Consider the following 26,375-nt stretch of genomic DNA (forward strand, 5'->3'; position numbering starts at 1 on the left):
GATACTGCAAGAGGACAGAACTCAAACTAAAGGACAAACCTTCGACGGACAGTAATGTTGGCCATAAAAATTCCCTCGAGAGGTTCCTGCACACGATACACAGACTGGTCAAAGTAGACCGTCCCATACGGGTTGTCATTGGCTGGGACAGTAATATTGATTGTTTTGTCTCTTCCAAGGTTGCCTCCATTATTGGCACTCGTCAATTCCACCTTGATTATCTGAAAAGCACAGAACGTTTAGAGGAAAAATGACAGACTGTATACTATATTGGCCTCTATATTATATAGTAAATATAATTATACAAATCCTTTCTTTGGCAAAAAAATAAGAACAATGTTATGAAATTATGAAGAAAAAAAAAAAGACTGCGTTTCTTACTTCCTCAATTTCCGGCACATCGTCTGCTAGGACCTCAACTTTCAACGTCTTAATGGTTTCCCCGGGCGCAAAAATGACCTCTCCTGACACAGGCCGGAGGTCCCCTACTGCTGCTCTGCCGTTGACCGTGGCTCGCCACTGGATAGCCACGGTCCCTATGGTCCCAGCATTACGCACTATGGGCAGTGTCACCTCAAAGGAGTTCGCCCCGGGCTCCTCTATGGTGACAGGAGCAGCCTGAAATACTAGGGAACACAAACAATACTTTTATGAGGTCTAATGTCATTCGTTGATAAAGGAAACATGCTGGAATCTTCAGTTTGCTGATGTCGTCAGTACCGTGCATATACTGTAATCTGATTTGAATGAGCAATTGTATATTTTAGCACTATATTTAAGACTAGTACTGTCTGTGTGTGTGTGTGTGTGTGTGTGTGTGTGTGTGTGTGTGTGTGTGTGTGTGTGTGTGTGTGTGTGTGTGTGTGTGTGTGTGTGTGTGTGTGTGTGTGTGTGTGTGTGTGTGTCAAGGTTTCCGTTTTCCAATTGGCGCCGGCAAGATTTTTATTTACCAGGACGGACATTTGAGAAATTGACCAGACATCCATTTGCACTGGCTGTTAATTTTGGGGCGGCAGATAGCCTGTGTGTGTAACCGAAAGGTTGGTGCATCGAATCCCTGAGCTGACAAGGTCAAAATCTGTCGTTCTGCCCCTGAACGAGGGAGTTGACCCACTGTTCCCCGGTAGGCCGTCATTGTAAATAAGAATTGTTCTAACCTCTTGAGTGTAGGGGGCAGTATTTTGATGTTTGGATGAAAAACGTACCCAAATGAAACTGCCTATTTCTCAGGCCCAGAATCTAGAATATGCATATAATTGTCAGATTAGGATAGAAAACACTAAAGTTTCCAAAACGGTCAAATTATTGTCTGTGGGTATAACAGAACTGATATTGCAGGCAAAAACCTGAGGAAAATCAAACCAGGAAGTGGACTCTATTTTGAAAGCTACATGATCCATAGCCTGCCTTCGCTCCATTTAAAAGGATTTAAAAATATATATATCTTTATTTAACTAGGCAAGTCAGTTAAGAACAAATTCTTATTTTCAATGACGGCCTAGGAACAGTGGGTTAACTGCCTGTTCAGGGGTTGAACGACAGATTTGTACCTTGTCAGCTCGGGGGTTTGAACTTGCAACCTTCCGGTTACTAGTCCAAAGCTCTAACCACTAGGCTACCCTGCCGCCCAAACCAGATTCCTTTTCATATGGCTTCCCCATGGTGTGGACAGTCTTTAGACATAGTTTCAGGCTCTTATTTAGAAAAATGAGGGAGAAAGATCACATTGTATGGCTGGGTGCCAGCAGCATTTTGTATGCGCAACAGCTTGGAGCAGCCATTTTCTCTCTCTCTCTTATTGAAGAAGCTACATTCCCGGTTGATATATTATCGATAATATATTGTAAAAACAACCTGAGGATTTAGTATAAAAAAGTTTGAAATGTTTCTATGAACATTACGGATACTATTTGGAATTTTCGTCTGCGATGTCGTGACCGCTCGAGCCTGTGGATTTCTGAACATAATGTGCCAACCAAATGGAGGTATTTTGGATATAAAAAATAATCTTTATGGAACAAAAGGAACATTTATTGTGTAACTGGGAGTCTCATGAGTGCAAACATCTGAAGATCATCAAAGGTAAGCGATTTAATTTATTGCTTTTATGACTTTCGTGGCCAATCTACTTGGCTGCTAGCTGTTTGTAATATTTTGTCTACCGAGAGAGATGTGCTTACATAAACGCTTGGTATGCTTTCGCCGAAAAGCTTTATTGAAATCTGACATGCCAGGTGGATTAACAACAGGCTAAGATGTGTTTTGCTATATTGCACTTGTGATTTCATGAAAATTAAATATTTTTAGTATTTTAATTTGAATTTGGCGCTCTGCAATTCAACGGTGGTTGACGAAAATGATCCAGCGAACGGGATGGGTGCAGCAAGAATTAACTGACTTGACTAGTAAAATAAAGGTTCAATTAAAAAATAATAAATATCAAAAATTCCTTAACAGAATAAAAAATGTGCCTTTAAACTTGTACTAAAATAAAGTAGAACTGATATCTGATATCAACATGACAGGTTTTTATTGAAAAGCAAAACATTGCCCATTGCGTCTTCGTCCCTGCTATAAATCCTAAATGAATATAATAAAAAAAACGGAAAAAACATTTAGGCTAGATGAAAAAGTCCCCCGCAGTAATAAAACACAATTTCGAAATGTAATATTTGTATAATATAATTTCCAATCAACCTGTCCTATAGGGTATTTTTATGAACATTTGAATGAATAAATAACAAAACGTGTCTGTCTACGAACACGATAGTTTGCATCTAATTGACTTGGGTTTATGGCGGACCTCGTCCTGCTCAAAGTGAGCCGCTGCTGTTGGGAAGTCAAAACTGTCCAAATCCTAAGAGCAGCTGGCGATACGCATCAGCCTCAAATCTTCATCAAAGTTTTTCTCAAGAAAATTTGTCCGGAAAAATTACTGGCTAAGTGTAAGTGCATTTCTGTGTGTGAGAGAGACGTGAGCTAACCGAAGGCCCCAAAGGGGTCATCAGAGGGCAGGATGGTTATGATGGTGCGAGTGAGCGCCCCCAGTCGAGCGCCCCCTGTGGTCACATTGAGCAGCTCGATGCGGAAGGTCTCCTCCAGCTCAGGAATCACATCGTTGATGATGTAGATGGGAACAGGCTTACTGGTCTCCCCCTCCAGGAGAACCACGTCAGTGGATGCTACGCTGTAGTCGTCACCTGTATTGACACACACATTGTTAGAAACACATATTATTACACACACACACACAGCTACACACATACGCACACATTATTACAGACATACGCACACATACACACTGTACATGCTTAGCAACATAACAAAACACTATTGAGATAAAATGTAGACCAGACTTACCAACTCTGGCAGTCATTGGTACGGCCCTGAACTTCACGGACACGTCAGCAAAAATTCCCCCGGTGCGTGTCACATTGATGATGGGTCCGACATAGTACTCAGCTACACTGACCGCCGGGGCAGACAGCTGCAGGAACCCAAATGCGTCATCACTCGCCTCCACTATCACCTGGGCCACAATCTCAGCCTTCGTACCGAGACGAGGAGACCGGGCAACTAGGAAAGATAGAAAGAGGATGGGTTGACAACAATCTCATATTCCAGCTACAAATGTTGACCATGCGACGACTATAGGCCCCGAAATTCATAGTTGGGACGTGGGAATGTGGCAGTGACTTACTTCGTCTCTCCTGCTCTCCTTCTATGAGGTTGACACTGATCAACTCCACGAACACAGACTCGTCCCTCTCGGGGTCATCGTCATCCAGCACTCGAAGGGTTACGTTAGCCTCACTCTGATTGGCCGTGAACACCACAGACTCCAGGATGGGGACGAAGTCATTTCCCTCACTGGCCCTGCCCACACCCAGGGTGATGAAGGGGGCTGTGTCAGCCTCACTCAGGGTTCCGTATGTCACGCGTACCTTTCCCATCAGCCCCCTCTGCCTGTGGATGGTGAGGATGACCAGGGTGTGGCCCTCGGGCAGGCGCACCGGCCTGTTGCTGTCTGAGAACACAAACACTCCGTAGGGGTCGTCACTGGCCAGCACTGTCACAGTGGCCTCAGTCCTCACAGCCAGACGCCCATGGGAGACGTTGACCAGGGACACGCCGAAGCTCTTGTCCAGCTCCGGCACCTCGTCCTGGGCCACCTGGAGCTCAATCTCCCCCCTGGTCTGGCCCACGTGGAAGGTGATGTTCCCGGCCCTGTTGATGAGGTCTTCCTCAGAGATATCCTCAGCCTCCCAGAATACAGTCACGTTGGATAGGGCACCGGATGACCGCACCACCTGATACGAATAAAGAGAGAGTTTACAACCTACTGTCAGGGGAACAGACAGACAGACAGACAGACAGACAGACAGACAGACAGACAGACAGACAGACAGACAGACAGACAGACAGACAGACGCACGCACACACACACATAGAAACAGACACACACATGCACAGACAGACACACACACACATAACCCATATACACAGGCCCACAGACACACACACACACACAATGACCTGCAGGAGCACAGTGCTGCGTCCCTCCTCAGGCTCGGTGCCGTTGACAGACAGTGAGTCCTGGCTCAACTGGAACACCCCGTGTGCGTCGTCAGAAGCAGCGATGGTCACGGTGATGTGGGAGGCGACTCCCAGGCTGGCTAGATAGAAAAAACGTCACACAACTGTAAAGGCTGCCCTTATTTTCATAATTACAATTTGTTCAAATGAGTCATCGAAAGTTTTTCATGTGTGCAATTTAAAACAAAATTCCACTTGAATTCCATTGATCCACTTGAAATAATAGCACTGAACACTGCAGTGCATTGTGGGTTTTTAATAAGGTGGAGGGTGGACCCCGACAGAGAAACAATGAGCCTGGGGATCTGTGACATTTCTGTTCACCACTTACCACTGTTGCCCTCCACTCAATATAATGCCTATTTGCTTTTCCCACACCAATCTTCCTGGTCACTGCTCACTGGCCCCATTGCAATGTAAATATCATACACACAAATATATAGGCATGCAAATACACACACACACACACACACACACACACACACACACACACACACACACACACACACACACACACACACACACACACACACACACACACACACACACACACACGCTTAGGGGATGAGGTGGAGTCTAGACAGAATGGGAGGGGCGGTGGAGGGGAGGGTGATCTTACCGCGGTGGTGAGAGGACAGGAGGAAAAACTCAGTGTCACTTTCTCCACTGCCACTGCCTTCTCTCCGAAGGAACTGATCCACTTTGAGATCGAAAAAGGATCCCGCCAGAGGAATGGGAACCATTGGGGAGCACAGCACACAAGACCACACAGGAGCACACAGGAGGAGCACACAAACACACACAAGGACACAATGTGACAGAACACAGGCAAAGGATGAGTTAGAACAGGATCTCAGGGACGGGAAATACTGAAGGATGTGACTACAGGATAGGAAGGTGAACTCGAACAATTATCTGAAGTAAGAGAAGAGGAGGTAAAAAAAAGATCAATCTCCAATTGGCCGATCAATCAACGAATGGTATTTGTGTGTCTTACCTCCTCCGTCAGGGTTGTAGAGTTCCACTCTGAACACTTTGTCCAGCTCTGGCACGGGGTTGTCTATGACTGTCACACTAATGTACTTGAAGCGTTCTCCTGGCAGGAAGTCTAGCACGCCATCTGAGTCCTGTTTGGGCCATGGAACAGGTACAGGCAGATCAGGTAGGGAACAAGAGGTTAGCTTGGGTAGTTAGCATAAGCTCACTGTCATTAGCTGCGTTTACACAGACAGCCCAATTCGGATATTTTTCCACACATAGGTTTTTTTTCCACATGAGCTTTTTTGCCAATAATTGGGCCAAAGATCAGAATTTGGCTGCCTGTGTAGACGCAGCCGAACAGCTATCCAAGGAATGAGTCTAGTGACTCAAACACACTGGAATTGTCATCCATTATCATTTGGGCTTTTATGTACAGGTATGTCTTATTATTGTCTTCATCATTTCAAAATAAAAGTGCCACAGATTGCCAAGTATGAGGATTGAATAGGAAATGATTATGGGTCTATTCCTTATTAAAAATACATATGTAAATCACGCTTTATAAAGCAATGGTTTCTACGGGTGATTTATGTGAGAATACACAGATATCCAGTAATCATCCATCCCTGTGTCTGCCTGAGACCCTGGTCTACGGGATAAGGAAGGCATAAGGAAATGACCTCATAGTCCTCGGGGCTGACTGCGGTGAACGGTGAGGTCCTGTAGCCGACCATGACTTTTCCCAACAGGCCTTGGGCCCTGGCCACCAGCAGGCGGACCTCTCCGTCCTCCTCATTGACCGTGACATGGGCAGGCTCTGTTGCCGGGCGGATCATCCCCTCAGCTGGCAGGCTGGACTGGAACTGGATCAGACCTGGGAGAGAGCGAGAGAGGGGTACCAGTAATCACAAAAGCTGCTCATCCAGCCTCATAGAACAATACGCTTGTCGGAGATTATGAGAGAGAGAGAGAGGCTCAAATGCACTAAATGTTCACCATACATTCACAACATGGGAACCTCCTTAATTTTGAGTGACCCTTTGTTTTTGGCTCCGTTGTGTCTGTGATGACACGTGTACAGTATAACAGTCAGTTATTAACTCACACCAATAGCAGTTTGTTACACTGTTTTCAAGTCATGCCACAAGCTGAACCTTTCAAGTAGGTCGTAAGCAGGGCTGACTGAAGTTCATTTATGCTTCTCTGAAAAGGTGTCACGTGAACTCGTGGATACCGTTTTTATGTCTCTGCGTCCAGTATGAAGGAAGTTAGAGGTAGTTTCACGAGCGTACAGCTTGCACTAAACTATCCCTTTAACTATGTGGCTGTACAGATTGCTGCAGTTCTTGATTGGTGCAACTAAGGGTGGAAACTGGGAAGATGAGTATCCGTTTAAGGTTCTAGTAGGGTGGCACAGTGATGTGTGTGTGCCTCTCTGTACCATAGGGATGGTCGCTGGCTGTGATGGTGACAGTGGTGGCTGAGTTGTCAGGGTCAATGCTGGCCCCACTGGTGGGGGTAGAGCCTGGCTTCCCGTCACCTGACTCGGCTGACACCAGGGTGACCTGGAAGGACTCCGCGAACTCAGGGGTGTCATCATCCAGCACCAGCAGGTTCAGGACCTGGGAGTCGCAGGGAGAGGATGTCATAACACATGAGAGTGAAGATTTTAATCTAAAATCAGTCCTAGTGTAGCATAATGTATTTTCAGGCTTCGATCTCTGTAGTGAGATTTTAGACTAAGCCTAATCATTAGCAGGCACCTGTTACTATGACAACATTTTACTTTTAGCCACTAGGTGGGGCTAGAAGTCAACAACATCACCACTGAATGGATGAAAGTCGTTTTCTGGGATTCAACAAGGCCAGAAATGTAGATGCATTGTAAAATATTTATATTGACTGGTTTGTAGCTGCCTATAGTCTGAACTTATTGCAGTTGCATTTATATTCAATGTGTGTGCGTGTGAGTGAGTGAGTGAGTGAGTGAGTGAGTGAGTGAGTGAGTGAGTGAGTGGTGAGTGGTGAGTGGTGAGTGAGTGAGTGAGTGAGTGAGTGAGTGAGCGAGCGAGCGGCGAGCGCGTGCGTGCGTGCCCTCTAGGTGTTCCCCCTCACCTCAGAGCGCTGACCGGGCAGGAAGAGCACAGAGCCGCTGGCGTTAGCAAAGTCCTGGTTGGCCTGAGCCTGTCTGTCTGAGTCCAGCTGAGTGACAGTGTAGTTCACATAGACGTGGTCCAGAGCCCCACGCGTCCGCTCAATAACACAGGAGATGGTGGAGCCTTCCTCTGTCGTCTGGCCATAGAGAAGAGGGATGATGGTTATTAATGATGCTCCCTGAACTGAGAGACATTTTAAAAACATAATGTCACATTACACTCGTCAAGAATTGTACACACATTTTGATTTGATGACAAAACGTCACAAACTTGGAATTAAAAACGTAAAGAAAATCATTTTGGACATTTTCATGTTTTCCACAGCAAGATACTTGTAGTTCATTACCAATTCAAGACTGACAACCACTCATTCCAAAAATGAACATTTGGGTTTGAGAGATACTTTTATGGGCAGCCCTCCTCTAATTCCTGCACAGTCAAGATGTGATTTGCAGAGAGTCCACCCGATAGCCCCGCATGCCTCTGAGTCCCTTTGTCCCCTGGCAGCGTTAGAGGGACCCTAGTTCTAATAGAATGCCATCCCCTGGTCTACCACCTATTGTGCTACTGGGACTCTAGTTCCATAGGAATGCCCTTAGCTGCTCAGCCATCTGTCGCTCTACCTGAGAGGAGCCATTAGACACCTGTGTGCAATCTCCCTAAAGGGCAGAGCACACACTTTCACCCAGGCGTAAACACTGTTTAAATATGCAGAAGGATATGCACTCACTAACGACTGCCTTCGATTACATGTCTTTCTAGGTAACAAAATATGCATATTCTCAGGAGACATGCTGGATCAAAGCCAGTTACAGAATGTGTGAATAATGTGCTGTGTGGTCTCCATTCTACTCTGTGTCTTACATCACTGTTGCTGCTGTGTCTGTCAAACTCAGGGACCGCCAGAGTTGGTAAATATGGTCTGTACATTTCATCTCAATAGTGTCTCATTTATACTGCAAGTCATATACCGTGTGTGTGTGCGAGGGCTTTCGTGCGAGTGCGTGCATGTGCGTGCGTGCTAGTGAGTGTGCGTGAGTCTTACGTCTGGTATGCAGGCGCCGGTGAAGCCAAAGAAGCCGTTGGCGTTGTCGCTCTTCATCACCCGCAGGGTGGCGGTGGGGCGGGGGAGGTGGAGACGTGCTCCCCCATGGGCCGCCACCAGCTGCAGGTAGAACAGCTCCTCCCCTTCCTCCTCCTTGTCGTCCCGCACCTCCACCACAAAGGCCTTCTGCCTCTCGCCCTGCCAGTACTGCAGGTAGCCAGAGATGTTCCTCAGGTCCATCTTGGCGGGCTGCGCGTGGAGCTCGTGGATCTCCGAGCGGTTCAGTCTGCTGTGGTAGAGACGCAGGTCCTGCAGGAGGCCCGTGTAGCGCTGTTCTCCGTAGGGGTCCGAGCCGATCCGCACCGGAGCTGAACCTGCAACACAAACACAGGAGGCAGAATACACTCAGAAAAACATCAAGCAGTGGGTGGTGATACTGCTGTCAGAAAAGCTACGCTTTTTGTATACAGAGAAGCTGACAAGCATGTACTGAACAGCGTATCCATTGAAGAATGGCTTCATGCTACAATGCTGACTTAAAAAGGTGTAGGCCAATGTATTCCAAAGCCAAATCTGTCTTCATCTCTAACCCTAACCCTGTGGGACAAAGTAGGTACAGCGCATCATCAATAGGCCTATCTCTGCAGTGCAAATGATTAAAACCATTAACTAGTTCAGAGGTCACTCCCTATGATGACCCACCTTACCGAGGGCTTGACCAGTACCCAGCAGAACGAACACTGGACAAATTGAGAAAACTTGCGATGGTGACCCCTGACAAAGCCATCACACAAAGCAATAAAACACCGGTTGAGATGACAAGGTCGGACGTGTCTGACGTTCGCATTTATATCCCTGATTGAAGTTATCCAAAGATGATCTATCAACACAGATAGCCCCGTTATGTCTTCAGTTATTGAGGGGGGGGGGGACGGGACGGGGGGGACTGCCGTCGGCTTTCTTCTGCCTGTAACAATGTCCACCAGTGAAGCGGCTAAGCGCTCGCTCAAGCATTGCAGAATCTCTGTAAGTCTGAACAAAGGGAGAGGGGCTGGGTGGAATGCATGGTTTTAAATAGATCCTCCCTGACCAGATGTGGGCCACAAGAGTGAGGAGAGGCGCAGTGTCCCACAGTGGTCACTCACAGACCACCGGTGATGTCAGATTGATGTGGAAGCCTCTGTCTGCTGAGAGTGAGACACCTCACGGGAACAGGCTCAGAGAGGCTAGACTTCATTGAAGTCACTGTAGTCGGAAAGTGTAAATGATACAATAACGCAATTGTAAGTATTATGACTTTTGCCTTTAAAGCTAGAATCCGTAAAGACGTCCTCAAAGCGATTTTGAATGTTTCCTGTTGAAAACGATATCCCAAGTATAAATACAGTACACACACAGTAAAGGGTATGTTTTGAGCAAAATATATATACACAGTACCAGTCAGAAGTTAGGACACACCTACTAATTCAAGGGTTTTTCTTGATTTTGTTCTATTTTCTACATTGTAGAATAATAGTGAACACATCAAAACTATGAAATAGCACATATGGAATCATGTAGTAACCAAAAAAAGTGTTAAATAAATCAAAATGTATTTTATATTTGAGATTCTTCAAAGTAGCCACACTTTGCCTTGATGACAGCTTTGCACACTCTTGGCATTCTCTCAACCATCTTCGTGAGGAATTACTTTCCAAAAGTCTTGAAGGAGTTCCCACATATGCTGAGCACTTGTTGGTTGCTTTTCCTTCACTCCTTCACTTCTTCTTGGCAATTTCTCACATGGAATAACCTTCATGTCTCAGAACAAGAAACTGAATGATGAGTTTCGGAAGAAAGTTCTTTGCTTCTGGCCATTTCGAGCCTGTAATCGAACCCACAAATGCCGATGCTCCAGATACTCAACTAGTCTAAAGAAGGCAAGTTGTGCTAACATAACTGCAAAAGGGTTTTCTAATGATCGCCTTTGTAGATATTCCATAATATAATCTGCCGTTTCCAGCTACAATAGCAATTTACAACATTAACAAAATCTACACTGTATTTCTGATCAATTTGATGCTATTTTAGTGGACAAAAAATGTGATTTTCTTTCAAAAACAAGGACATTTGTAAGTGTCCCCACACATTTTAACGGTAGTGTATATATATATATATGTTTTTACACAACTGCAAACTAAAAAAGCTGAGGTATAGGTCTGGAGAAATATAACCACTCTTAAATTCAAAGACAGAGCTATGGATGCAAGGATTGACCTTCCATGATATCACAATTATAGTTTTAACCATGTTTTGAGGCTATAGTGTTTGTTTCCATTTCCATTGTTTACAAACACTGGCAGTAAAACAAGCTTGTATTTTGGGTTCTGATGGAGTAAGACAGTTGAAATAAACTCACGAGGCATTTGTAAGATATATTCTTCCAGAATGAACGGGTCATTATCATTCATTTCTAAGTCCCAAAATAGACGTGCAGTAGCAACTAAGGATTCCAGCATCAAGAGATAATGAAATTATTGGGACTCACCGTCAGTGATGGCCTCTCCTTTCAGACTCTTAATCCCTCTGGGCATAAGGTTGCCATTCAGGAAGAACTCAATAATCCCATCATCCACCGTGATCAGCACATGGAGCCACACGTTGTCCTCCACAAACCTCTCTGCCGTGGCCCGGGCCACCAGGGTGTTGTTGGCTCCCAAGGCTGTGTAGTACAGCATCACACTCACATGGGACTCGTTGGTCTGGACCTTCACCCCATAGTACAGCGTCCCGTTCCTGTTGCCCTTGGACACGATGAAGCCGTTGGTGTCCGGCCTGGAAACCAGCCAGGCTGAGAAGGTGAAGTTAGCAAGACTGCCAGGCCCTTCCTCTGGGCTGATAGTGCCGTAGGCCCCCTGAAGGCCCGAGAAGAACCAGGCGTCGGTGCCCGAGTGGTGCCTCCTGGAGTGGGGCCTGAGCTCCACCTCCTTTGGGAAGGAGGCGCTGAGGAGGAGGTCCTGCATGGGAGGGAGGCCGAGAGGGAAACGGACAGATACAATCTCCCAGGCAACCCGCACTTCCCCGAAGGTGCCCTGCTGCCGCAGGATGGTGAAGGAAGTGACATCCGACATGTCCTCTTCTGACAGGATGTCCTCCGCCACTTCCTGGTCCAGGTTGTCGACGGCGATGGCGAACACTCCAAAGGGGTCATCGTTAAAGGGGATCAGGACAGAGGCGTTGAGGGATGTATTAGCCAATCGGCCGCCCTCTCCGGGATAACCACCTATGGAATATCACCGGACAGAAAATGGTTAATGCTTGGTATCAACAACATTTGTAACGTGACACAGAGCACTTTAGGAATAATAACCCATAACACCCCACTTCAACTGAGAGAACATAGGTAGCTTTAAGGCTCATATGTTGGATGTTTTAGTCAAGAACATACTCATGGGTGCAGTGAAATGCTTATGTTACTAGCTAAAAATGTCAAACAAGTACACAAATAATATTCAAAAAAAAAAAAAAAAAGAGAGAAATCATACATGTCCGGACGAATCCAGTTAACAACTCAAATAATATTGTATCAGTAATCCAAATGCAATCTATGCGTATCTATGTGTATACACACCAGTAAGATAGAGTGCCTTCGGAAAGTATTTAGATCCCTTGACTTTTTCCACATTTTGTTACTTCATAGCCTTATTCTAACACTCAGGCGGTGTACACGGAGTATATGAAACATTAAGGACGCTTTCCTAATATGTGTTTGTGAGTATGGGCATACGCGTGCGTGTCAGTGTATGTGTGAGTACGGCGTCAGCGTGTGTATGTGTGTGTGAGCTTGTGTGTGCGAGTGAGTCTGTTACTTACTACAGGAGAACTACGAGTTCAGTAGGTCAGTCCCACGTCCCTCACCTGGCACATATCTGCCTCACACTCACACTTCCCCTTACCTGAGATGCTGATGAGCCTGAGGACGTAGAACTCGTTGAACTCAGGGAGTTTGTCTGAGATGGCCTCCAGGACGATGGGCTTGGTCTCCTCTCCCGTGGTGAAGGTGATGGAGCCCGAGGTGTTGGTGAACTCCTCACCAGGCTCCAGGGCTGTGTCATTGGCGTAAAGGCGCCAGAACACTGTCACGTTGCCAAAGTGGCCCCTGGCCCTGATAGCACTAGGAGACAAAAGGACTGTATGTGGGACTGAGGAAGAACTCGCAAGGATACAGCTCAGGTCCTTAGAGGCTTGAATGTATGCTGGTTCCTGTGTTTTCCTTCTTAACAGGAAGTGATTAAGACCTGAAAATCAAATGTGAGCACTTCCTTAGCAACCAATGACATTAGTGGACCAACGAAGTGCCAGGGAGAAGAGTGCCAGCAGACACTACGGCCCCCGAGGTCCTGAACTGTCCCACACTGGATTAAATTAGAACTAGAGATGGTAGAGTAATCAATCTAATACATTTGTATTAGGTGTATGGTCTATTAAGGCTAGAGTTGGTCCTTACTAGAAGTTGTTGGTCTTGCCCTCTTCTACAGACCTCTCTGTGGATTCCAGGGAGAATATTCCATTGGCCTCATCATTGGCCTCAATCACCACTGTCGCTGTGTCCGCACCATACACAACAGCGTCACCTGTCCCCACAAACACACACACACACACACACACGCTGGGTTTCAAGTCCAGCAGTTTCACATGCTTCCTAAGCATGAAGCCACTGAACATATGTACGATGCCAGTTAAAACGCTATGTCCCTCTGTTGTTACTAAATATAACAAATTACTTGAACAAGAGAGAAACGTGAAATGTGTAGGCAAAACAAACAAACATGTAATGTCCTTCAAGTCAGTAAAATGTTCTTGTTTGAACTTAACATCTTGCTTGGTTTAAATGAAACACAGCAGGTGCTTGTGCTTTTACAGAAGAAACAGAGAGAGAGAGAGAGAGAGAGAGAGAGAGAGAGAGAGAGACAGATGAGGTTGCTTTATAATACCCACATAGTATTGTCATGCTAAATGTAATAACAAAAAAAGGAGACCGTTCTCATTACCATAGCACACAGTAACCACGGCAACCCCAGCGGAGAGGGTCAGGGTTCTATATGCAGATGTCCGCCATGTAAATAATATAAGAGCCCTCTCTCGTTAACTAAGGCTTGGAGAGGAGCAGAGTGGGTGAACCCTTATTTTCACTCCAAGTAGTGCGTGCACATTACAGCCAGGCCAGGCAGCGGAGTGGAGTCGTGGACTGGGCTGGCGGGCTTTGTGCTGGAGCCTGCAGAGTGAGTCTGAGTTCGGTAATTAAGTTCCCCCACAGGCCCACCCGCTTTCATCCCTGTCTGTGTCACACAATAACGGGATTAGGGGGGCTTTTCAGGGTCACCAGTCCCAATGCTAATCAACCCAGATACTCACCAATGTACAGAAACAGCTGTCAAAGAGACTGGAGATACAGCGAGTAAACGAGGAAAAACAGTCAACGTAACGAGGCTGGTTGTTTCGTACTACAGTTGTCTCTAAAATGACTTTGTCATTTGCGCTTTGTGCTATTGTACTGAGAGCAGGAATTCGATTGGACAACCTTCCATACTACACAAGGTTTTTCCTGACCACGTGACCTGACCAGGAACCATTCTGGAACCTAGCCGTTGTTAAAAACTAGAGCTCAAGAGTTTTTCCTGTTCAGGTCACGAGGTCAGGAGAAGTATCTCGTTCGTTTGAATGCGTAGAAAAGGTGGCAGCCTTACACACCTGTAGTGTTGTAGAGGAGGATGTAGAAGAGTTCGTCAGTCTCAGGTGTGTCGTCCTCCTCCACAGCCACAGAGATGTTCTTTGACCATTCTCCCACACCAAACACCACCACGGTGTCGTTACTCAGCGGGGCCAAGTCACCCAGTGACGTCCCGCCATAGTCCACGTGATACATCACCGTGGCAACAAAGTCAGCCAGACCAGCCCTCAAAACAGTGAAGTTGGCCACACCCCCCTCCTGAATCCGGACAACCACAGGCTCTGGAGGACAGAGAGACAGAGAATTCATCCTACGTCAACTGACATAACCACCATGCCACGTGACATGAACACTTGGTCACTTGATATATCCACTCCATGTCTGCTAACACACAGCAGCGCTTGAAAAACCCCGATATGCTTTACATAAAGCGCTAGGGAGCAAATCAAAGATATCCTCACCTGCAAAGTAAATCGGGTCATCGTTTTTGTTTATCTGCAAGCTTGCGTTGAGTATGTTCCCAAGTCTTGCTCCCCCTGTCACATTTAGGAGTGTGATGGTGAAATTCTCCATGTCCTCTGGGAGCTTATGTTGGAAACAAAATATTGTCAGGCAAAGATGAAGTATTGTGTAGAAAAGATAGCAGGTACCATACAAACATTTTAATATTTGATAATTAACCAATGATATTAGGCCACTCTTGGCCATGATTACAGACAGCTGTGTCTTTTGACACTACACAAATCATAAATGTGATTATACCCTGATGAAGACAGCTTGGCTGTCGAAACGTTGGTAATTACATTTTTGCATCTGAGCTCCTAGAGTGTGCGGCTCTCTTTTATTCTTACCATACAAACCATGACATTTTATTGACATAGATATTATACACATTATGTAAAAGAGCCCTGGTCAAATACTGTGTAGCGTTTGAGAGATGGCTCTACCTCATCGGGTACAGAGAAGAGGGTGAGGTTTTTCACATACTCCCCCTCAGCAAACACAACGTATCCCTGGTCGGGGCTGACGTCAGCAGACATGTGGGGCTCTAGGACCCAGGACACAGACACCTCCCCAAAGCGACCCCTGTTCCTCACCACAGGATAGGCCACTGCCAAGGAGACCCACAACAGAACACAATATTTACAATATAATACACTCAATCCCATTAGTTTCTGTATAATCTTAAAATGTGATCACAAATGTTCTCCCTGTCATTTTACTTTCTTTATACTATATTGTCTTAAAGTACTGTCGAGTTTTAAGACACTGTTCCTCCACTGCTCCATTGTACCTGAGTGAGACTCTGAGCCTTTGCTCTCGTTGATGGCCTCTGCCACTCCAGACCGGCCAAACTCTATGACCCCGAAGGGGTCGTCATTCTTCCGCACCGTGATGTTGACCTCTCGGTGGTTGCCAAGGCGACTGGGTGGAGTGCTGTAGCTGCTGAGTACCATCGAGAACGTCTCGTCCAGCTACACACAGACACAATCACACGGGCATTTAACGGAACAGTCCCACTGTAATCTGTGCACTGTGTTCTACAGGTCGAACACATGTAAACTACCGAAACCAGCAAACTGATTTTGAACTTCAAAGGCATTTCAAACTGGAAACAGTAGGAGCAGCGACACCCTCACAGTCAGGAGGGAGTGTCCAAGCCATACATACATGATGCCATGAAGGGGGGACAGATAGTCGTGTAGCAGTACCTCAGGGACCCCATCAGGCCTTGCCACCAGTGCCACCAGCACCTCCCTCTCCCCGGGCTTAAACTCCAGGATGCCCGTGGCGCCGTAGAACTCGGCATTGCCCGAGGGCATGAGGACATACCGCACCAGCTGTTTGAGCAGCTGCCCCTGGGCCCTAATGACACGCAGCTCCACCGCCTCACCTTCCTATAAAGAAAGGATCACAGGGCAAACCAGGACAAACTAGGGGTCAGAAGTGTTGCTGTTATTGACGTAGGTAAATCGAAAATGACCTGGTCGGTCAAGACGCTATTCGACACGCATCACAGTAGGGGAAACAGATGAGCATCAACAGTCATGAGGCCTGTCTGCGTGCCAGACGTACGTTGATGTACCAGGGTCCTCTGGAGAAGGGGGAGAACTCAAAGACTCCACCTGGGTCGTCGTTCTCCACGATGACAATCTCGCGACTGGTGAAGCCAGGCTTCAGGATCTGGTTCTCAACGTTAACCCTGCAACACAGACGGGGAACTCAGCTGTGAGACCAAAAAGGAACTCACAGTCCTTCATCTCAGTAGGAATGTGGGTTGTGGGGGAATTTTAAAAACAGCCAGCGCGTATTGCTTGTAAAACAACAAGGAGATGCACTTCAAAGCTTTCCGCAGAAATCAAGTATTTTCGTCAACTTACCCTTCATTTAAAAACAGTGAATGAGTAAATTCCTTGTATTGTCTCATGTTCAGTATTGACCAGAGGCCTGTTGTTTGAGCTGCTCTGATTAACCGTGTCACTCAGTGGCCCCCTGAGCCTCTCTCTCTCACAGCAGGGTGGGGGCCTGTGTGTTCTGTCAGCCTGGCCCCTGATGAGCAGGGTGTGTGTGTGTGTGTGTGTGTGTGTGTGTGTGTGTGTGTGTGTGTGTGTGTGTGTGTGTGTGTGTGTGTGTGTGTGTGTGTGTGTGTGTGTGTGTGTGTGTGTGTGTGTGTGTGTGTGTGTGGCCACATAAAGGGTAAATGAAAAGCAGAGGCTGGACAGAGCAAAGCATACCAAACAAACACTTGAGTCCAACTCGCATCATGCATACAAACACCGATGTCTTTACAGGAGGGCATAAAGAATGGTTCAAATTAGGTGCAACACAAAGAAGATCCCTCCTTACTCCCCACACCCACGCTCCTCTCTTCCTAATGCACACCCCCACAAAACCACCCCAGCAACCCCCCTTTCCCATCAAACCAAAGGCCCAATAAATCCTAAAGTGGTCCCTTTTTCCCTCGACAAAGTCGTGATTTAAAGCACACAAAAAGTCCAGGCTCACTCCACTCGCCACTTACCCGAAGTACACTACAAAGCGCGGAGTCTCCACCCTGCAGGAGAGGGGTGGGAGGGAGGGAGAGCCAATGTTCCCGTCACAGGTCATCAGTAACAGGTGACAGGCAGGAATTGGAGGAGGGGTAGGAACCGGGGTAAGGGATAGGCTTTCCTTGTGACACCCTAGTCTCACTGCTCATATTAGCAATTCTTAAAAAATAAACTATATCATTGCTTTAATAATTTTAAGCACAGCCAGGCATTGTTGTTAAGTAAATGAACAAGTGGACTGTATGCTACTGATTCAAATCCCAGGACATATGGAAATGGTGTGTGGTACCTCAACAGAGGATAATCAGACACAGGCACTTATTTACAATGCTACTGATTAACAGAATGAGAATCTGTTGGTCAACCAAAAGCTCCCCAGAGTTGCTGTCCAGTACCTGTCCAGAGTGAGGAAAAGGGTCTCGTTGACCTCTGGGATATCATCAGCCATGACGGTGACGTTGATGACGGCGTCACTCTGTCCCGTCAGGAACACCACCGAGCCGCTCAGGGTTTCCAGGTCGTCAGGGGTGATGTCAGCCTGGTTATCTCCGATTGGTCGAAGGCTCCAGAACACCACTGCCTTTCCGTCTGTCCCGTCCCGCCGCAGGCTGAGGGTCACCTGTGGGAGGAGGAAGAATATCCTATCCCTCAACCATCTGCAATCACACTAGACATTAGGAACAAACTGACTCATAGGATTAGAAGCCCATCCATTATAAGCACTGAAGCTACGTTACATGAAACTGCAAATTGCTGTTCAAACATAGTGTATTGATCATTCAACTGCAGTAATTACGATTTGAAAAACATTTCATTGCGGTAAAGTCATCATTGTAACATCCAAGTAACATCCCCACACATATAGTATCTCTAGCCAGATTATACCAGAGTCACGGTAAACTACACAGGTGTGCCATTGAGCATACAGAGGGTTAGCGTACTATGCTAATATGTGTGTCATTGAGAAAAAGAGATGGTTAGCGTAATAGCGTGCCATGCTAACATGTGTGCCACAGACGCAGATAGAGGATTAGCGTTGTACCGTGCTAGTGTTGGTGTCCTCTGGCTCATACACCACCACCGTGGTGTTACTGGTGAAGCCGATCTCCCCGTTGGCGATGTCGGGGGTGACTGTGAGGGTGAGGTTGAGCGCCCCTCCGAAGCGAGGACTCACAGACGGGATGGCAGGGCTGATACTGACCAGGGCCACACTATCCAGCTGAAAGAGAGACAGCAGTGATTACTAAGCACAACTCCCCTATAGCCATCTTCCAATACATGACTCAACTTTCATACCAGTAGGCCACATTTTTGTTGTGTTAGCCAAATGGAAAAATGTCTTAAAAAAAGACAAAGTAAGTAAATACATGACTCTCACATGGGCAGTATACTGTATAAGTACAGGTATTGTGGAGAACAGAATGTTAAGCGTTAATGCAAAGTTTTCTCCCAGGCATTTGTTTTCTATTGTACAGTACTGTACCTCTTTACCCCTCCATGATTCCAAATAAACCGCTCTCTTAACTTCACACTCTCACCACACTATGAATGACTTTCTCCAAAGACCTCTCAGCACTGTCATTCTGCTTCTTCTTTCGGCTTTGTGTGTGTGTTTTTGCATGTGTGCGTGTGCGGCGCGCGCGCGCGTGTGTGTGTGTGTGTGAGGGAGCAGTTTGGGACCCATTGAATGTGAAGGAGGCACTTCCCTTTTGTGTTTGTTTTTAAGCGCTGCCTGATGAGGCCTGTTTGTTTGGATGCTTGGACAGATCCCATGGCAACAGGCCAGAGCACAGTTCTCAGGTCCAAGTCACTCACACATGCAAATGAGGGACCATGTATCTGGACAAGCTTGACAAAACTAAGAACCAACCAACATTTTCAAAAAGCTGACCACTTTCTAAAAACATCTGCATACATATTAGCACAGGTGAGCTACGTTAAGGTCGTCACACTCATTTAAATAAACAGATCTTCTTATCTACTGTATTTGAAACCTCCCCTGTATGAATTGTGTGTCCCACTCCCTGTGACAGTGCTTCGATGACTGGGTCAGTATTTGACCCAAAAGTGTTGCCGTCCGAGACCTCTGGCCCCACCTGGATGAGGAAGTGGGCTCCGTTCTGCAGGAAGGCGTCGTTGCGGATGGGCAGGGTGAGTCTGGTCAGATCCTGGCCCTGAGAGAAAGGCACGGTAGTAGAGCAGCTTCCGTTCAGCACCCTGTCCCGGGCCAGCCCGGGGTCCACGGGCCCCGCGGGGATGTAGAGGGCAGTGAGGGCTAGGGCTACCTCCCCCAGGGTGCCCCCCTCCCGCAGAAAGCTAAGGGACAGGAAGCGTCCATCGGGCTGACTTTGGATGTTCTGGTTCTCCTCCGGATGGAAGCGGAACAGGCCGTACACGTCATCACTGTCCTGGAGGTAGAACATCATCTGTGGAAGGAAGGAGGGAGAGGAAGGAGAGGGGGGAAAGGAGGAGAAAGCATCAAACTCTGTGTCGTAAAGAAAGAACCCTGGGATAATTTTAGAGATGCATCCTCTTTAATTAAATGGGCAAGAATAGCTTTCATGAGCTTTTTTTTACTAGGGCTTACTGTAGATGTTTGACCAGGAATCACGGCTGTCTGACAGGTTTTAAGTGTTGCAGGCTTTGCAGCACTTGGAGTGTGTGTTAAATCATTTGTATTCTCTTGACATATGCATTGATTAACTCCTTCAGCTATATGAGTTGTCTTCTAATGCTTATAAGCAGTGCTTAATCAACTGCGTATACACACATGGCAGCAGATACCACACGCTGAGAGTCCAACCACTGTGTGTGTGTGTGCGCGCGTGTGTGTGTGTTCTAGTACATTAAACATAAACAACGGGTGGATCTACCCACTCCTTTCACACATAGCCAAGATGGGAAGCTGTGACAAAGATGGCAATAATAAAGACTTTACACTGCCACACCCCCCCCCACACCCCCCACACACACACACGTTTGTTTTACTATCATTGTGGGGACCAAATTAAATCCTATTTTCCCTAACCCCTAAACCCTAACCCTAACCACAAACCCTAATCCTAAACCTGACCCTCAGTCTTAACCCTAACCTTTATAGTAACCCTAACCCTATACCTAACCCCTAAGCCCAAAATAGCCCTTTTCCTTGTGACAACGGGTGAAAAGTCCCCACTTGTTAAAATTTTCCTTGATTAACTATCCTTGTGAGGACACAGGCATAACCCCCACAGTTGTCTTTGTTTAGATTCATTCAATCACATTAAGGGAACACCCAGTGTGAAGTGACAGTATTAATAGGGTCTACTGTACAGGACCAGCGTGTATGCCAAGTCTCCAGCCACCCACCTCCACACACACACACACACACACACACACACACACACACACACACACACACACACACACACACACACACACACACACACACACACACACACACACACACACACACACACACACACACACACACACACACACACACACACACACACACACACACACACACACACGACCACATCCTCTTGAGAGGAGGGGACTGCTCTCCAGATGTGTCTCCCACAAGTGCAGCCCTCCCCCGCAAACTTCCTCAGGAGGGCGTGGGTAGTAGACCTGCTCCCTCCCTCCCATGTTAGACATGGCACTAAGCTCCCAGGGTTGACAAGCAGCTTTCTGACTGTCTGTCCTTCTGTCTTCCTCAGTTTGAATTTGTAATTGCAAATGAACAACAGCCAACACAGAGCTCCTCAAAACCAACAGCATCAACAACATGACAGAACTGAACATAATATCTGGTTTAAATACTAGAAAACCTTATCTCTGTATACAAAACAAATCATCAGCCTCTAGTATTAGAGCTGAAACTTAAAATATAGATGGACCAATCCAACCAATCCAATCAATCAATTAACAGCAGTAGAATCCTAACCAATCAAATCCTAGTTAAAGTGTGAGTAGTCAGACCACACTGACCTCCATAGGCTCATCCACTTCGGCCCCTCCCTGCACAGTGTCCGGCAGCAGTCGGAGGAGAAAGGCCTCTGCTTCCTCTGGAAGCTCATCTGCTGTGATGTTTAAGGGCAAGACTGCGCTCATCTGACCCGCCGTCAACCACAGTGTGCCTGCCTCGGGGCTCAGGTCATCTGATACGGGCGAGCGGTCGCTGGAGTTCCGAATGATGGTCCAGTTGACAGAGATGTCACCGTAGTTACCGCCGTTCCTCACGATGGAGATACCTTCAAATCTTTTGGACAAGACAGGGCGGGGTTGTGAGAATAGCAGAGACACAGAAACAGTTGAGGTTCAATGTGTTTGGAAACGATCATGTTATAAGATGACACACTGATCCAATGACATTATCCTCCTAACTGTAGTTTGACCAACCTGTCAGTCATATCCTCGTTGATACTGATTAGCTGGTTGAGGGGGCTGCCACTGATTGACAGGACCCCGTGGGGTTTATCATTGGGCTCGATGGTGACCAGGACGGCATTGGGCGGGATCAGCACGGCGTCTCCTCTCACCGTCTCCTCCAGCAGCACTACGTGGAACGACTCTGCAATCTCCGGAACCTCGTCATCGCTGACATTGAAGAGCAGACGTGCCTCATAGACCCATGGGGGAAATGTCACCGTGCGCACCGCCTGCAGGTCCACGAAATCCACCGCCGGAGTGGCACTGCCTGCCCCGTCGCCGCTGACGACCACGTAGTCCACAGAGACCTCCGTGTCATCTGAGCCTACCAAGCGGCCGTGGTCGGCCAGGTGGCCGCGGGTTATGGTCAGGGAGATGACCCCGGCAGTCTCGGCCACGGCCATCTGGGACTGGGAGAAGCGCAGGGGGCTGTCATTACGGCGGATCTTCAGCTCCACGCTGCTGCCATTGGGGTTAAGGACCGCCCCGCCTGCCACACCTGTCAGCCTGACTGTGAACACCTCGTCATCCTCAGGGATCTGAGGAAAATCACAGTAACAATGGTTAAGTGACGTGTTACCATGGAAATAGTTTCACGTTTTAATGTCACATGCACAAGTACAGTGAATTGCCTTTTTTGCGAGCTCTAACCTCAACAAACACAAAAAATAAAAAGGTAGAAAAACCCCCCACAAATTATAAATACAATATACAGGGTTCGTTTCAGTACCATATTTACAATGTGCAGTCACAACCTATACCACTATATTATCTTAATTAACCCTTAAATAATTCCTACAAACCTAACAACTCCCATCACCCCCACCCAAAATGCCACCCACACCCAATACCCGTCCAACCTCTCTGACTCTGGTAAAAGGTAAATTCAATCCCACATGCCCTGATCTCCTTCTACGCAACATAGCTTCTCTTGTGTTTCCATTAAATCAAGTCAAATTGTATTAGTCACATGCGCCGAATACAACAGGTGCATTCGGCGCAAATGACTAATAAAATTTGACTTGATTTAATGGAAACACAAGGGAAGCTATGTTGCGTAGAAGGAGATCAGGGCATGTGGGATTGAATTCACCTTACAGTGAAATGCTTACTTACGAGCCCCTAACCGACAGTGCAGTTTCCCAAAAATATGGGATAAGAATAAGAGATAAAAGGAACAAGTAATTAATGAGGAGCAGTAAAAAAAATATATATATATATAGGTGCAGGTACAGTGTCAATGTGCGGGGGCACCGGTTACCTACCATGCAGGTAGAGTTAATTAAAGTGACTATGCATAGATGACAACAGAGAGTGGTAGTGGTGTGGAAAGGGGGGGCAATGTGAATAGTCTGGTTAGCCATTTGACTAGATGTTCAGGGGTCTTATGGCTTGGGGGTAGAAGCTGTTAAGAAGCTTCTTGTACCTATACTAGGAGCTTCAGTACAGCTTGCCGTGTGGTAGCAGAGAGAACAGTCTATGACTTGGGTGGCTGGAGTCTTTGACAATTTTTAGGGCCTTCCTCTGACACCGCCTGGTATAGAGGTCCTGGATGGAAGCTTGGCTCCAGTGATGTACTGGGCCGTTCGCAATACCCTCTGTAGTGCCTTGCAGTCGGAGGCCGAGCAGTTGCCATACCAGGCAGTGATACAACCAGTCAGGATGCTCTCGATGGCGCAGCTGTACAACCTTTTGAGGATCTGAGGACCCATGCCAAATCGTTTCAGTCTCCTGAGGGGGAATAGGTTTTGTCATGCCGGCCTCACAACTGTCTTGGTGTGCTTGGACCATGTTAGTGTGTTGGTGATGTGGACACCAAGGAACTTGAAGGTCTCAACCTGCTCGACAGCAGCCCCGTCGATGAGAATGGGGGCGTGCTCTGTCCTCTTTTTCCTGTTGTCTTGATCACGTTGAGGGATAGGCTGTTGTCCTGGCACCACACGGCCAGGTCTCTGACCTCCTCTCGATAGGCTGTCTCGTTGTTGGTGATCAGGCCTACCACTGTTGTGTCATCAGTAAATTTAATGATGGTGTTGGAGTTGTGCCTAGCTGTGCAGTCACGAGTGAACAGGGAGTACAGGAGGGGCCCCTGTGTTGAGGATCAGCGTGGCGAATGTGTTGTTACCGACCCTTACCACCTGGGGGCGGCCCATCAGGAAGTCCAGGATCCAGAGGTAGGTGTAGAGGGAGGTGTTTAGTCCCAGGGTCCTTAGCTTATTGATGAGCTTTGAGGGCACTATGGTGTTGAACGCTGAGCTGTAGTCAATGAATAGCATTCTCACATAGGTGTTCCTTTTGTCCAGGTAGGAAAGGGCAGTGTGGAGTGAAATAGAGACTGCATTATCTGTGGATCTGTTGGGGCGGTATGCAAATTGGACCGGGTCTAGGGTTTCTGGGATGATGGTGTTGATGTGAGCCATGACCAGCCTTTCAAAGCACTTCCTGGCTACAGACGTGAGTGCTACGGGTCGGTATTCATTTAGGCAGGTTACCACAGTGTTCATGGGCACAGGCACTATGGTGGTCTGCTTAAAACATGTTGGTATTACAGACTCGGACAGGGAGAGGCTGAAAATGTCAGTGAAGACACTTGCTAGTTGGTCAGCGCATGCTCGCAATACACATCCTGGTAATTCCTGGCCCTGCGACCTTGTGAATGTTGACTTGTCAAAGGTCTTACTCACATCAGCTGCGGAGAGCGTGAACACACAGTCTTCCAGTACAGCTGGTGCTCTCATGCATTTTTCAGTGTTATTTGCCTCGAAGCGAGCATAGAAGTAGTTTAGCTCGTTCGGTAGGCTCGTGTCACTGGGCAGCTCTCAGCTGTGCTTCCCTTTGTAGTCTGTAATGGTTTGCAGGCCCTGCCACATCCAACGAGCGTCAGAGCCATTGTAATACGATTCGATCTTAGTCCTGTATTGTCGCCTTGCCTGTTTGATGGTTCGTCGGAGGGCATAGTGGGATTTCTTATAAGCTTCCAGGTTAGAGTCCCGTTCCTTGAAAGCGGCAGCTCTAGCCTAGCTCAGTGCGGATGCTGCCTGTAATCCATGGTTTCTGGTTGGGGCATGTACGTACTTACGGTCACTGTGGGGACGATGTCATCAATGCACTTATTGATGAAGCCAATGACTGATGTGGTGTACTCCTCAATGCCATTGGAGGAATCCCGGAGCATATTCCAGTCTGTGCTAGCAAAACAGTCCTGTAGCTTAGCATCTGGTTCATCTGACCACTTTTCTATTGATCTAGTCACTGGTGTTTCCTGCTTTAATTGTTGCTTGTAAGCAGGAATCAGGAGGATAGAATTATGGTCAGGTTTGCCAAATGGAAGGTGAGGTAGAGCTTTGTATGCATCTCTGTGTGTGGAGTAAAGGTGGTACAGAGTTTTTTTCCCTCTGGTTGCACGTTTAACATGCTGATAGAAATTTGTTAAAACAGATTCAGATTCTCGGCATGAAAGCGTTTTCTTATGGCGGAATACAGCTCCTTCAATGCTGTCTTAGTGCCAGCCTCTGACTGTGGTGGTAGGTAAACAGCTATGAAAAATACACATGAAAACTAGGTAGATAGTGTGGTCTACAGCTTATCATGAGATACTCTACCTCAGGCGAGCTAGAGACTTCCGTAGATGTTGTGCACCAGCTGTTATAAATACATAGTCCGCCGCCCTTTGTCTTACCAGACGCTGCTGTTCTATCCTGCCGGTACAGCGTATAACCAGCCAATTGTATGTTGATAGTGTCGTCGTTCAGCCATGACTCCGTGAAGCATAATATATTACAGTTTTGAATGTCCCGTTAAATCAAATCAAATTTATTTATATAGCCCTTCGTACATCAGCTGATATCTCAAAGTGCTGTACAGAAACCCAGCCTAAAACCCCAAACAGCAAACAATGCAGGTGTAAAAGCACGGTGGCTAGGAAAAACTCCCTAGAAAGGCCAAAACCTAGGAAGAAACCTAGAGAGGAACCGGGCTGGTTTAATCTTCTGCGTAGGTCATCTATTTTATATTCCAAAGATTGCACATTTGCTAGCAGAATTAAAGGAAGTGGGGGTTTATTCGATCTCCTACGAATTCTCAGAAGGCAGCCCGAACTCCGGACCCTCTTTCTCCGCCTCCTCTTCACGCAAATCGTGGGGATTTGGGCCTGTTCCTGAGAAAGTAGTATATCGTTCGCATCAGGCTCGTCAGACTCGTTAAATGAAAAAAAGGATTCGGCCAGTCCGTGGTGAGTAATCGCAGTCCTGATGTCCAGAAGTAATTTTCGGTCATAAGAGACGGTAGCGGCAACATTATGTACAAAATAAGTAAAAAAACAAGTTACAAACATGCAAATAAACAAACAAAAAACACAATCGGTTGGGGACATGGAAAACGTCTGCCCTTTTCTCTGACGCCATTGCATCTACAAGGTAAAGTAG

General features: G+C 47.0%; 1 protein-coding gene across 3 annotated transcripts in view; it reads right to left on the reverse strand.

The window, feature by feature from the left end:
• adgrv1 (adhesion G protein-coupled receptor V1) overlaps positions 1-26,375 on the reverse strand; it is a 189,801-nt gene that overhangs the window by 125,526 nt on the left and 37,900 nt on the right. For all 3 annotated transcript variants that reach the window (XM_052478489.1, XM_052478488.1, XM_052478490.1), the window contains exons 7-32: positions 21,922-22,490; positions 21,511-21,781; positions 19,635-19,964; positions 18,581-18,757; positions 17,934-18,157; positions 16,565-16,691; positions 16,201-16,386; positions 15,783-15,963; positions 15,436-15,599; positions 14,950-15,073; positions 14,509-14,769; positions 13,265-13,391; positions 12,714-12,931; positions 11,306-12,040; positions 8,779-9,152; positions 7,693-7,869; positions 7,019-7,199; positions 6,258-6,451; positions 5,594-5,723; positions 5,216-5,296; positions 4,537-4,676; positions 3,701-4,310; positions 3,361-3,576; positions 2,985-3,200; positions 382-626; positions 40-221 (exon numbers count right to left, since the gene is read on the reverse strand). In XM_052478489.1, coding sequence (XP_052334449.1) covers positions 40-221; positions 382-626; positions 2,985-3,200; positions 3,361-3,576; positions 3,701-4,310; positions 4,537-4,676; positions 5,216-5,296; positions 5,594-5,723; positions 6,258-6,451; positions 7,019-7,199; positions 7,693-7,869; positions 8,779-9,152; positions 11,306-12,040; positions 12,714-12,931; positions 13,265-13,391; positions 14,509-14,769; positions 14,950-15,073; positions 15,436-15,599; positions 15,783-15,963; positions 16,201-16,386; positions 16,565-16,691; positions 17,934-18,157; positions 18,581-18,757; positions 19,635-19,964; positions 21,511-21,781; positions 21,922-22,490 — 6,440 coding nt within the window. The remainder of the gene's footprint in view (positions 1-39; positions 222-381; positions 627-2,984; positions 3,201-3,360; positions 3,577-3,700; positions 4,311-4,536; positions 4,677-5,215; positions 5,297-5,593; positions 5,724-6,257; positions 6,452-7,018; positions 7,200-7,692; positions 7,870-8,778; positions 9,153-11,305; positions 12,041-12,713; positions 12,932-13,264; positions 13,392-14,508; positions 14,770-14,949; positions 15,074-15,435; positions 15,600-15,782; positions 15,964-16,200; positions 16,387-16,564; positions 16,692-17,933; positions 18,158-18,580; positions 18,758-19,634; positions 19,965-21,510; positions 21,782-21,921; positions 22,491-26,375) is intronic.

This window comes from Oncorhynchus keta, chromosome 25 (genome assembly GCF_023373465.1).
Source record: "Oncorhynchus keta strain PuntledgeMale-10-30-2019 chromosome 25, Oket_V2, whole genome shotgun sequence".
In the NCBI taxonomy this organism is placed as follows: Eukaryota; Metazoa; Chordata; class Actinopteri; order Salmoniformes; family Salmonidae; genus Oncorhynchus; species Oncorhynchus keta.